The sequence below is a fragment of the Eurypyga helias genome, unplaced genomic scaffold (genome assembly GCF_000690775.1).
Source record: "Eurypyga helias isolate BGI_N326 unplaced genomic scaffold, ASM69077v1 Scaffold48248, whole genome shotgun sequence".
Taxonomy (NCBI): Eukaryota; Metazoa; Chordata; class Aves; order Eurypygiformes; family Eurypygidae; genus Eurypyga; species Eurypyga helias.
This window is the reverse complement of record NW_010265918.1, coordinates 3,471-16,581: the sequence shown is the minus strand read 5'-3', so window position 1 is coordinate 16,581 and position 13,111 is coordinate 3,471. Positions and strand designations below refer to the sequence as shown.

General features: G+C 51.1%; 1 protein-coding gene across 3 annotated transcripts; it reads right to left on the bottom strand.

Moving 5' to 3' along the window:
• Positions 1–3,927: 3,927 nt before the first annotated feature.
• On the bottom strand, positions 3,928–12,426 carry ENO1 (enolase 1, (alpha)). 3 transcript variants are annotated; one of them, XM_010156893.1, is made up of 11 exons: positions 12,330–12,426; positions 11,147–11,242; positions 8,657–8,715; positions 7,734–7,803; positions 7,516–7,649; positions 7,139–7,361; positions 6,261–6,458; positions 5,827–6,028; positions 5,347–5,455; positions 4,860–4,918; positions 3,928–4,398 (listed from the first exon to the last, which is right to left on the bottom strand). In XM_010156893.1, exons 1-11 carry the CDS (start codon positions 12,412–12,414, stop codon positions 4,329–4,331), a joined length of 1,305 nt encoding a protein of 434 aa, XP_010155195.1. In that variant the 5' UTR covers positions 12,415–12,426; the 3' UTR covers positions 3,928–4,328. The 3 variants fall into 3 exon arrangements, with proteins under 3 accessions (XP_010155195.1, XP_010155196.1, XP_010155197.1); XM_010156894.1 differs by lacking the exon at positions 8,657–8,715 and adding an exon at positions 8,995–9,053 and having other exon boundaries at positions 12,330–12,420; XM_010156895.1 differs by lacking the exons at positions 7,734–7,803; positions 8,657–8,715 and having other exon boundaries at positions 12,330–12,418.
• Between the last annotated feature and the right edge of the window lie 685 nt (positions 12,427–13,111).

Here is a 13,111-nt window from a genome sequence, read left to right as displayed (position 1 = left end):
ATATATATATATGTATAATTTCTAACATTTTTGAATGACAAAAATCAGGGAGAAAGGTGCACCGGATGAAACACGGACACTGAGCAATCCAGACCATCACCCCAGCATCGTGATGTGGATGCACGTAAAGTCAGGTCTCTGCGCTGGAGGGACAGAGCAACCCCCACTGTGTGGGTGATCTGACAGCAGGTGTCCGACTGTACCAAACCGAACTAGAAAGGTTACAGCACTGCTACGTTTGACGCTGTTGCTGCTGCTGCAAGATAAGGCCCGGTTTTGGTGACCACAGGAGTAGAAAATGAGTGAGCAGGTGGTTCAAAATAACCAAAGGATTGGAAAACATGCCTGGCACCGACAACCCTCACCCTCAGCAGCTGAAGCTATCCGTGATGCGCCTATCCAGTTTCTCATTGACTATAAAGGGATGGCAACATCCCTTTCTGTCCTGAACAAGCTCTTTCAGACAGGGCCTGCAAGGCATTAGGAAGCCAAGGTATTAAGAAATTAATACTAAGAGCAGACTGAGCTACAAAGCAGTAAAGCTCCCTCTGCAAACCTAGCAATAGAGCCAATGGGTAATGGGAGATCTTTCCCACTCCAGTCCTTTGCAGCACTCCATTATACATCCCGTTACCTGAATAGCTCCCGAAAGTGCCACCTGCCTCTCCTCTCTGCTCATCAGTCATCTCTTCTGCCTGCTTCTTACTTCAGATCCGCATTTAAGGCTGCTTGCTATTCTCAGAATAGCCTCCCAGTTCGTGTTTGTTAAGCTGATGCCTCCTTCTGCTCCAGAGAGTGCCATCCCTGCAAATTATTACAGTAATAAAGGCGCTGGCTGTGCTACATTTGCACTCTGCTATAAAGCACAGCCTTTCGAGTAGGAACTCCACGGGGACAGCACAGAAAGGTGAGGAGCTATGCAGCGGGATTCAAGCCCTGATTAAGGAGCAGACACATCTCTCCCCCTCTCTAGCGCTGCAGGTTTAGGTCTTCGTTTGCAGCAATCAAATTTTGTTCCCCATTCATTTATTCCCTCAGTCCCAACACACACGGACTCACCAATCGCTCTGTGTTCTCTAACACACTTTAAATTCTTATCTACAAACCACAGTCCCGCCTTTCAGCACTTACCCATTCTGGTCTGCTCTTCCTTTGCAAGTGCCTCCCTTCAACCTTCCAGCCTCATTAGGTTCAGCCTGAATCCTCTGCAGCTGGAAGCACCTTGCTGATCTGGCCCAAATTCTCTCTGAGATGGAAGTTGAAAGCTTTACAAAGTTCCGGTTGGATGGGACAGGTGAGAACAGCATGTGACGTCGTGGGATCGATTTAGTGCTGGAGGCAGGAGCGTGCCGTGCAACAGTATCTGACTTCATCTTTGTACTTCAGAGCCCAAGCAACCTTCTAACCCTGCCATTTTGCCAGCAATTTCCCCGTTATTTTAAGGGACAACACCTCTGGTAATTGTACCTGTAACAGTTCTCCATCGTGCACTGACAACAAGGTGTGCACGGTAACAAATTAATTCCCAGCTTCATTTGCAGCATTATTAACCAGCAGAAGGCTCTTCTGCCAGAGCTGGGACCAAACTACTCACCTGAATAGAGAAGGATCCCAGCTCAGGGCACCACCTCCCACACGCCCCAGGTCTGTGTAGCCTGGTGCCAGGTACTGCTCACGTCCCCTGCCATTTAGGGCTGGATCTATTTATGGCAACCCAATTTCCCTGCCTTTTTGCTTTCTGGTGCTTCTTAAGTCACCACGTATAAAGTCAGAAGCCCAGGGAAAGCGGGTTGAGAATCTGAATCTCACTTTCTGAAGTGCTGGGTGAGAAGGAGCCGTGCTATCGCTCCCTGAAACAGCTCTGCTAAGAGCTTCCTAACCCATTTTGCATATATTACAGGCTTGCCTCTTGGACAGAAGAAGAAAAATCCCTTGATAGGATTTATGTGTAATTAGCTGGTTTATTCATTTAACAGGTCTAATTCAGAGATCAGCTATGTGTGAAAAGTGCATCAGGCTTCAAATCTGCACGGGGTACAACCAGCTTCAGCCAGTGCCTTCGGAAAGGACAGATAGGTGCAAGAGGAAGCATCCACGAGCTGAGCTTGGGCTGGTAAACTGGGAGTTTATAGCAAAGCTCCTTCTGGAGATGGACTTGGCAGAGGAGAGTCTCACAGGGAGAAGAGTTGCCGACTGCCCCACACAAGGAGGTTTTCCTTGCGTCTCCGCAGGGAGGTTTGTTGCGCCTGCATTTGCTTCCAGACCCTGCCTGCTGACGTGGCTGTAGGGCTGGGCCTCCGCCGGGGTTGGGGTCTGAATTCACCCACGGGTGTCAGCCCACCCTCCTTTGGACGCCGCAAAAGGCAGACCCGGATCCAAAACGCGCCCACATCCCCTCAAGAGACGAGCTTCAGCCTTTCGCACGGGGCTGCTCACACCAGGACGCGCTGCACGAGAGCCACCGCGTTCCTCCCTCCGCAGAGTCAGTTGCGGCGAAGACAGCCTAAACTCCTCCGTCCCCACCTGAGGGGTGGTGAGCGTTCTGGGTGCTGCAGCTTCTCCAGTCTCTGTACAAAACAAGGGATTTCGGAAATGCCACAACGGATGCATCTTTCCAGTTCAACGACATCGATCCATAGACACCACAGGAGCCAGGTTTCCCCATCCAGACTCGCTCTGTGCTGACCCCTGCCCGAGCGCTAGGCTGACCCAACATCTCCCACCGCCCAGTCCCAGCTGCACCCCCCGCGCCCCCCATGTGCTGACGCGGGGAGCCCTTGGGTCGGTCTGTGGGGGTGACACACAGTCCCTACCCCTCCCCGCCTGCCAGCAGCTTCGGAAATAGACCTGGTTGGCTCTTCGCAAACCCGACCCGGCGATGTCGCTCCAGACCCGGGGTTCAGGGTGGGGACCAGCTGCCCTGCAGCCTGGCTCCCTGTGCAACCCAGTGCAACCCGGGCAATGCCCACAGCGCGGCGCTGCTGCGCTCCCCGCGGACAGGACGCACCGCCAGCCTCAGGGATTCGTTTCCTGAAGTGGAAGACTAGGGAGAGTCCTGAAAGTGAACCCCAAGTGAATTTTTTCCTTACAAACCTGCTATTGGGGAAAGAAATCCCACGAGCAGCGAGAACTGGCTCCAAGCGCCTCTCCCTCAGGTGAGCAGGGATTGGCTTTCCCCAACTGCTAAGGGACTGGCTGCTCCCCGCTCCGAGGACCCTGCTCCCACGGAACCACAACAGTGACAGCCACCAAACAATCCCCTGGGAAGGGAATTCTTCCTCAAAAAGGAGCAGGGAGGGAGGGTAAGCCACAGGCTTCGCTGTCTTCCTCCCTGCCCAGCCACAACCTGAACGCAAGGGGTCTGGGCAGTATTCCCTCCGCCTCCTGGTCAGGGCCATCTGCCCTGCGGAGCACAGCACCCGGGTACCGAGCGGGTGAGAAGCGAAGTCAGCTCTCAGCTACAGCCCACACGGGAGGGCTATTTGCAGAGACAGCAAATGCAGCGGCTCCCACGGACCAAGGCGCCTTAAATTGAGTATATCCCGCTCACACCAGGGTTCCTTGGTCCCTGTCACATTAAAAACACCCTCTAAAATCCACCACCATCCCCTCCACTCACTCCGCATGTAGCTTTTCCTCTTTTCCAAGCACAAGGATTCAGGAACAGCACTGTTCCACAACTCCAATCCTCTTGCACATCTCCCGGCAGCAGCAAAGACGAGCGTTCCCGACACACTGCCAACACCATGCCAGCCCCCACTGAAAGCCAAGGCTCCCACCACAGTTCTTCCCTCCTGCCAAGGGGACACCCACGACATTCCCTGGCAATGTCTCACCACGGCACTGCTCGGGATACCTCTCACCCTACAGCATCCTGCAGAGGTAGCACCGGTCTCCCCCCAAGGAACTCCAACCACACTCCAGCGTGTTGTTTGATGCTTTTATTTATCACATGTAAAAACACTACTACTGCCGTTTGCAGGTACCTCTTGCTGCACTGCAAGTCACACAGCTCCAGACAATGAAGACCAGACAGCAGAGAAGGGAATTGAAGTGTTTATGCCCAGAGTCACAAGGTCACGATCCCAGAGGGGGTTTAACACGCAGAAACCCCGCCCCAGGGACCCTTCTACAAAAGCAGTAGAGCATTGCAAGTAACAGCTCGGAGCTGGTGAAAACACTAGGTGAAGGAACCGTCTAGGGGGGAAGAGGACCTGCAAACCGGTCTTTTTCCTTCAGCTGCCCTTCTCTCTCTAGTACAGGTAATTGTGATCTAACTAGCTGGCTAGTGCTTTAAACCAGAACAGGGGTTGACTGATCCACGCAGCTTAGTTGACACGAGGGTTCCTGAAGTTCCTTCCAGCAAAACGGGCCTTGCTGCCGAGCTCCTCTTCAATTCTGGTGGAAAGGGAAGAGCGCGCTGGGTGTGAGCGGACAGTGCGGAACTCGTGCATCAGCACAGCTGCAGGCCTTGCCTTCCACCACCTCATCTACCCTGTACCACAGGTACTACCAGCCACAAGCTGGTTCCCACCCAGCAACTCCAGCTGTAAACGTTTAACGGCACCACCCGCACATTTTTAAACGCTCGCCCAAGGGAACAGTGCTGTGCAGGCAGGACAGCGTCTCGTATCTGGCACCACAGGATGCTTCATCTGCCGTTCCCCTTCAGCGTGTCAGTACTGGACACCCCCCACCCAGCCCACGGCCAGCTCTGCAAGCACAGCACCCGCCCCCAGCACCTCTGCCACCCAGTTCTCTAAGCTGCAGGAGACCAAGCTGTGCCCTGAGCGCGCCAGCGCGGCATCCACGCCACGTCAGGCTTAACCCTCAACCCGTCCGCCACCGCCGAGTCTCACCTCAGCAGCTGGTTGTACTTGGCGAGACGCTCGGATCGGCAAGGGGCACCCGTTTTGATCTGAAAGGGAAACGGCCAAGTTCATGAAGAAGTACAGCAGAAACAACACCAGGGGGACCAATGCAGAACTATTCTGTTCTCCTCAGAGCTACAAGCGTAACCACAAGCTTCATTTCAGCATCAGACTGTCTGTCTACTCAAACAGGGCTCAGGAGCAATAAAGTGTTTGCCAACAGCTTCCGTATCAGGAAATCCCGATACACCCACTGGAGATGACTAAGACTTTTCTTACAGCGGTCAAAGGTGACTTTACCCACGGTAAAGTGTTCCCCTGTCACGCTCCCATTAAGCAAATCAGCTTCCTACGTAGGGAAACGGCAGCTATGCATGCCGGAAGTCAGGAGACCCCATCCGCTGTGCGGCAAGTCTTCACCACCCTACTCTCTCCCCACGCCGAAGGGCAAACTGCAGGAGTGAGAGATACCAACCTGACCAGTGCAGAGACCAACGACCAGGTCAGCAATGAAGGTATCTTCTGTTTCCCCAGAGCGGTGACTCACCATCACCCCCCAGCCACTGGACTGGGCAAGCTTGCAGCTGGAAGAGAGAGAAAGAGATGAAGCCCCACATTGTGCCCCCTTTGCTCTAGTGACGCTGCTGAGCGGCGGGTGTTCCCGCGTTCCTCTCTCTGGCAGGACCCCAAACTATCCTGATCCCTGCTAGGGTTAGGATCACGTGACTATGCAGTGATGAAGAGCTGCTCTTACTCATCCTTGAACCCTGAGAAGCAGTATGATGTGCCTGTATGGCTTCAAGACCATGAACGCACAGGTTTACTTGCTGACATCCTCCGCTACTCAACAACTGCTCCATCAACAAGTCGCAATCCCACTCGCTCTGGGCCATAGGTTCATCTCCCACAACCAGACAATCCCCCTCTCCAGTGCAGCCCAGCAGGGAGAACTTACGCTTGCAGGGACTCCGTCACAGAACCAATCTGGTTGACCTTAAGGAGGAGGCAGTTGCAGGCCTTTTCCCCCACAGCCTTGGCAATGCGCTTTGGGTTGGTGACAGTCAGATCATCACCAACCACCTGGATGTCGACGCCGGCAGTGAACTTCTTCCAGGCAGGCCAGTCATCCTGGTCAAACGGGTCTTCGATGGACACCACTGCAGAAGGAAACAAGCGCTTTCAGACAATGCCACCCCAGAGGGTTGTTGTTCAAAGCAGCAGTACCAAAGTGCTGCAGCCAAGTGCTACCGAACTAATTCCTCCAAGACCTCAAATTCCTAAGACCCCTTTTGGCTAGCTGCTAGCTCTGCTCTTGACCCCTCTTACAAGGGAGGCTGCATCCCAACTCTTCCCTTCAGCAGTCAAACCCTACTACTGCCGACAACTCACCAGGGTAGTTCTTGACAAAGCCCTTGTACAGGTCGGCCAGCTGATCAGGAGAGATGTATCTGTTGGGATCGTCAGGGGATTTGAAGTCCAGGTCGTATTTCCCGTCACGGTAGAACTCTGAGGCAGCCACATCCATGCCAATGACCACCTTGTCGGAGTAGCCAGCCTTGCCGATGGCAGTCTTCAGCAGCTCCAGAGCTGAAACACAGTAAGGTATTTCCGAGTTGACGCCAAACATCGTAACTCAAAAGCTATTTGTTTACCAACAGCAGGCAAGGAATCCCCATTACCCCTATGGAAAGCCCAAAGGCCACACAGAAAAGGTTCTTACACTCCCCCACTCTGAACTGGCTGGAACAAGGTATGACTTTAATATTGCTTTTAGCCTGTAATACCCCGAGACACCATCACAGGATTCGTAATCTCTTCAGGCAGGGCTACAGGTCAGCCCAGAAAGCTTCATGCTCGGTGCTACTACATCCTCACCCAGCCTGATGCACGTGGGCAGGAAGCTGTGACCGCACTTTAACCCCTTTCAGCTCCAGATCAGGTGCTCACCATGGACATGGTCAGGGTTTGGATGCTCTTACGGCAGAGGTTTTGTGGGAAAGGGTATTTCACTGCCTCCCTCCCACACAGGTTTCCAAACAGAACTGTTTGGCTGTGGAAGCAGCAAAAGCTTCAACTTCCCAGGCAATCCTTCCTGCACTCCCACATGTTACCAGGCATAGTTCAAATTGTTTTTCACCTCTGTCTGCCAAACAACTCCACTAAACTCTGCCTACCAACTCCTGAGAAACCTGTAATACATGCAGAGATTCCCACACCACTTCTCTGGCTATCAGTTACGCCTCCCCCCACACTTAGCTCATTCTTACCTTCTTTATTTTCCAGGATGTTGGGGGCAAAGCCACCCTCATCACCCACATTGGTTGCATCCTTGCCATACTTCTCCTTGATGACGTTCTTTAGGTTGTGGTAGACCTCAGCACCGATGCGCAAGGCCTCCTTGAAACTCTCAGCGCCCACAGGGAGGATCATGAACTCCTGCATTGCCAGCTTATTGCCAGCATGGGAGCCGCCATTGATCACATTGAAAGCCTGGGAGTAACCAAAAAGGGAAGTCAAGTTAGAATGTTTCAGGGTAAACCCGCAACAGTGTCTTCTCTCCTCATTCCCTAGATAACTTGATGCAGGAGCACATCACGAAGCACCTGCTCAGATCAAGACTAGCCAGCCCTGCCAAGAGACTTACAGGAACTGGAAGAATGACTTCTGAATTTCCTGCGAGGTCAGCAATGTGACGGTACAAGGGGACACCCTTCTCGGCAGCACCAGCTTTGCATACAGCCAGAGACACACCCAAGATGGCGTTGGCACCAAATTTAGCTGAAATAGGAAGAAATGATTTGTTAAATCCTATAGACCCATCCTCACCTTTCTATGCCTCACTGCACCACAGAGCGCACTTACATTTGTTCTCTGATCCATCCATTTCCAGCATCAGTTTGTCAATCTTCTCTTGCTCCACAACGTTGACATTCTGCAGAGAGGAACAGGGAAAGCACTGCCCGAGAGCCCAACACAGCTCTGCGACCGCCCACCTACCCCCTGCACTTCCATTTCCCTGGCAGACACCGAAACTGCCCACAGGCAACTACCAACAGCTGAAGGGACGGTTTCTTGTCACTGTCACACAGTACCTTCAGGTCGCTTTCAGCCTAAGCTGGACACCCCTAATCTTGTTTTGTTCTTCACATTCAGAGCTGCAAGGCTCTTGTGTCCCTGGACCTCCTGCCATGTACACTGCTAACTGCCTGGCATGGCAGAGGGGGAAGCCCTGATTTATGCTCCCTGCCCCTTGAGTGCAAGCTCCAAGACCACCAGCTTGCTCACAACATACACCCATTTGTAACTTGGGACACTTCCAAGCATGAGCAATCACTTTATGCATTACCACTTAGTTTTGTGCCATCCTTCCTAGGTTTAGCACCCACGAAGCGCACAGGAATCTCACTCAAGCAGACTTCCCTAAGATCCCCTCAGATTTCATTCCCAATTAGCCAGCTTGGCTAAAACTCCATCCCTCCCCATCATTCACCCCCCCTTTGAAGCATAAAGCAGCTCAAGTCTTAACTAAGCACCTCTGAGGTTCCCAGGTGCTAAGTATTCCTGCAGACAACACCAGGAGGTTGTTTTAATTAAGTGTTAGATATGCAGTCATTAAGTAAAGGAAATGCTGTAGGTCAGTTTGTTCACGTGCAGCCCAATTCACAGGCTAACGCCACCCCTCCACACATCATACAGCCTGCAACTGTCCCTGCAGAGACAGCCCATCAGTTAGGACACACCAGAGGAGCAAAAGCTGATGTTAGCAGAAGACAGATCCCTCCTACCTTGCTAATCAGTGCAGGTGCAATTGTTTTATTGACGTGCTCAACAGCTTTTGAGACACCTGGAAGGAACAAGCAAACTGGTCAACCACACTGGTTATGCAGGCATTAGTAGGTGATCTGAGGAACAATAACATCAAGAATACCACCTCATGCTATCCAAACCCCAATCTGACCTGAGCTAACAGCCAAATCTCAACACCTGGAGGCCATCTCGACTGAAGGGAAGTTGCAGGACGTAAGCATCACCCAGGAACGCCTGCTGCAATGTTAGTTTGCAGGACCATGCACTGGAGGAACTCATCCCAGTGACACGGTTGCACTGAAAGCACATCCATTACCTGTGTACACAATGCTGTCCCCAGGAACTCGTTAACATATTTAACAGCTCTGGATACACCTGACAGAAGCGAGATGGACAAGAGAATCAAGGAAGAGACGAAGACTCACAACCAAAGCCAGTCACACAAGAAAGAAAAGGACACAAATCTGTAGACGGACCTACAAGTCAGCGAGTGTCTAACACTGAACAGCAGACCAGAAACAAAAGGGCTCCAAGGGTAGAGGAAACTCTGCGTCAGCCAGCGAGGCCAAATTCCATCTTTCCACTCAGGTTTCCATACTCCGGCCAACAGCATCGTGGACCCAAACCTCCAGAGGCTAACAGGATTTAGAAGAGGTTTTAGGATAGGCTACTCCTATCCACTCAGAGGATGAGTAAGGGGAAAGAAACAGGCTTCCCCAGGAGGTGAGCACACAGCAGCTCGGGTGTTTTGCCATCTGCTATTCCTCTGGAACACTGCTGCCTCGGCACATGTCACAAGACTGAAGCACAGTGTCTCTGTACCCGGATGCAGGCACAGAACTCGTCCGCTCCTGGCTTCGGACAGGGCATAAGGCACCAACGCAGCACCATCCTTTTGCTCTGCGGACCCACCATTGCATAACCCAGCAGTTCCAGTATGAACCTGCTTCTTCCCCGTAAGCAGAGACCACAAGTAGCCCGTTACCAATATTAGCCCAAGGAATACTGTCATCCCTGCAGTGTTTGAAGATTTCCCAAGACCTAAGCTTCAGAACTGGTGAATGCTAATTCAGCACATGCTGAACCAGGTGAATTGCTTTTAAAACAACCTAAGTCTGCAGGTTTCTATTACAAAAGACCTACCAACCGACTCCATCTCATCCCACCTGGTGATCGTTTTTCCATAACTCATGTTACTCCCCAGCTGACAGACGCCTTCAGCCGGGATAGGCTGTTGCAGAATCCCAGACTACTGTCTAGTTCGGTGCCCCGAAGAGCTGCCTGTAGGCTCAGATCTAACAGGCCTAAGCACACACAGCTCACACACCAAGGTAAGTACGCTTTCGCTCTTCAAGGAAAAGTGCCCTAGGAAAGCAGCGTAAGCTCTTCAGGATAGTTAGTCACCCAGTTTATTCTGTGTTAAAGTAATAATCACCGTGAGTCTTCTCAGACAAGGCTCTCCAAGCTCAGCCCCATAGCTACCCGCTCTAACAGCTCCTTCTTAATGAGCACGGAGTAGTTCAGCTTCCTGTCACCTGACTGGCTGAGAAGTGTGGAGACAACTAACTCCCTCCCCCAGCCAAAAGCTAATTGATTGCATATACCTGGAAGGCATCAGCAATACTTTTACAGTAGCAAGCTCAAAAAGAGTCCTGACCATCCAGGCAGATTAGTCCTAAGAATTACTATCAGGAGATTGATTAGGCAGTGACACCTTCTCTGTGGCTATTCGTTTTCCCCCAGAGTTGTTCCCAAGCCAGTCTGGTGACTTGCTGCGCTTAGTTCCCTTTCAGGACATACAATTGGTCCCCAGACAACTAAAATATTACTTCACTAGCACAAACATAAGTATCCTGGCTACCTATAATGAAAGGCAAAGAGTGCCCTCCAGCTACTACGCAGTCTGAAACAAGAGCATCTTCGTGATCACCAGTGCAAGGCTGCACATGAGCTGTGGTCAGCAGTTGGCATAAACCTCCGGGTCAGGGTGTAACACGCTGGGCTCTAAGGAGCCTACAGTGCCAGAGCAGGTACATTTAACAGTTCTTTGAACATTTGGCCTACGAAGAGATCTTGTGATGAGCTGCATGATCACCAAGCCTTTTGGAGCAGGCAGTTTAGTGCTCTGTACCCTGACATGCACCAACATGCAGGGCAGCAGGAGTGACCTAACAAAGTGCTTTGGGCATACCGCATCGGAGACGTTATCACCTCGCTGCTGGTGGCAGTCACCCTCCACCCTGTCCCCTGGAAAACCCAGGGCTTCCCCTCTGCCCCAGCCCCACAGCCTACATGCGGTATGTGTTGCTGGCATCCTGTTGTTAATCCCTCCTGTTCTTGCTTAATTGCCATATCTCTCACAGAATACTGACAGCACTGGAGGAGCCCACATGTCCTCTGCTCCAACGTGGCGTAAACGTATACAGCCACGGCAACAGGCCATGCTGGATACCAAAACTCAGGCTTACCTTTCCCCAGGTAGCGTGTCTTGTCATTGTCACGAAGCTCCAGAGCTTCATAGATTCCAGTTGAGGCACCGCTGGGAACAGCGGCTCTGAACAGACCTGTTTACAACAGCAACAAGAACTGTCTTCGCACACTGAAACCCAAAAAACATTCTTCATCCCAGCCTAGCACGTACTTTAACCCTGGAGAGGTAATCTCTAAGCCACATCTCTGCTCACTTACAGAGCGATTGCAAGAGCTGTCTGCTCCTTTACAGCATCACCAATTCATCAGCATCTCCCTCACTGTCTTCCGCTGTGTGTTTCCTGTTGGGAAAACCCAACCCTTCCAAAAAGGTGAGCTTTATTCACTAAATCTACTTTTGAGCTCAGTCTGGCAGGCAAGCTCTTAAATTCTTCTAAGACACGGCATGCATGGAACAATCAGGAGGCCTCTTATGTGAACAGGAGTTCTGAGCATCTCCACCAACAGGACAGCCACCCAGACAGCCCATTCTTCCAGCCGAAGATGCTGAACTTTGGGCAAATTGGAGCACTGGAGTCTGTTCTGCCTGTGGTTCAATACGCCAGTTTCAGTCTCCAGTCTCTCCTTATCCTGCTACAGCAAAGAGCTTAGTGGGGGCAATCTCATTAAATGACTGCATTAATCTTTTGAGGCAGAAAGATCAGCCACTGAGTTAGCGTATTACAGCTATTGTGTTTGCTCATTCCACCAAACCACACTGGTATGTGTTTGCACAATGCCTCTGTCAGATCCTATCAGACATGGGATGAAAACTAACAACCCAAGGGGAAGTCCTACAATAAATTAAAAAGTAAGATGTATACATGAAAACCCAATTAGACAAGTTTTTTAGTCATGCCTGCATTCTTCTGCGGAGAAGAGACCATTCCCCAAGATTCACCTCAGCAGAAGACTGTTTGGTTACGCCAAGTGACCACCAAACAAGTAACAAATTAAACTTTTACTGTCCAGGCAAGTATCCTGCACTCAGCAAATTCATCTCAGTAGAATAAGGTAGAGGTTTTTCCTACAAGTCCCACAGCAAGCTCAGCAACGTATTATGTGTACAGAGGGAAGAGCAAGCCAAATTCCAGTGCGAGAGCAGGACAGTTTGTACACTTTTGACTGGCTCTCCAGCTCTGTCAGATAGAAAGGAACAAACATCTACAGCCAAGGACTCACCTTTGTTGGTGAAGAGGTCTACCTCAACAGTGGGATTCCCACGAGAGTCCAAGATTTCACGGGCGTGGATCTTAAGAATGGACATCTTGAAACACCTGAAAAAGAGTTTAGCATTAATCATATACAGTTTGGGTCAGAGGGGACCTTCAAAGATCATCTAGTTCAACGCTCCTGCCATGGTCAGGGACATCTTTCACTAGGCCAATGCACCATCCAACCTAACTTTGAACACTTCCAGGGATGGGGCACCCACAGCTTCTCTCGGTAACCTCTTCCAGCGTCTCATCACAAGTTTCTTCCTTGTAAGCAAACTACACACACTTCCGCTGGGCTACCAACCCTGTCAACTTTTTAAAGAACAAGCCTGAATTCCTTTGAGGATTTTCAGCAACCCTTTCCCTGTTGGTTCATAATGTACCAGCAACCCCTGTCTCTGTTACTCAAAGCCATTCTCCTGATCCTTTTAACACTGCCCCAGGGGACACAGTCTCTTTGGATGTTCCTAAGTCGCCTTGTTGCGGTACCATTAGACCCTACAACACAGTAGTAGGAGAAGATAACTTGCAGGGTTCACCAGGCTTGGCAGCCTCCTGGTGAGGTTACAAATGCCTTTGGTAGAGCAGCAAGCTTCTGTACAGAAACTGTCTGAATGGAAAATGGGTGTTTCAGTAGCTCTCAGTAAGGAATCTTTCATTACTAATGCCTCACGTGCTCTTCTGGTGGCACTGGTTCTAATGCAGCTGGATAGATCAACTTTTCCCGGATCCCAACTATTCCTCACA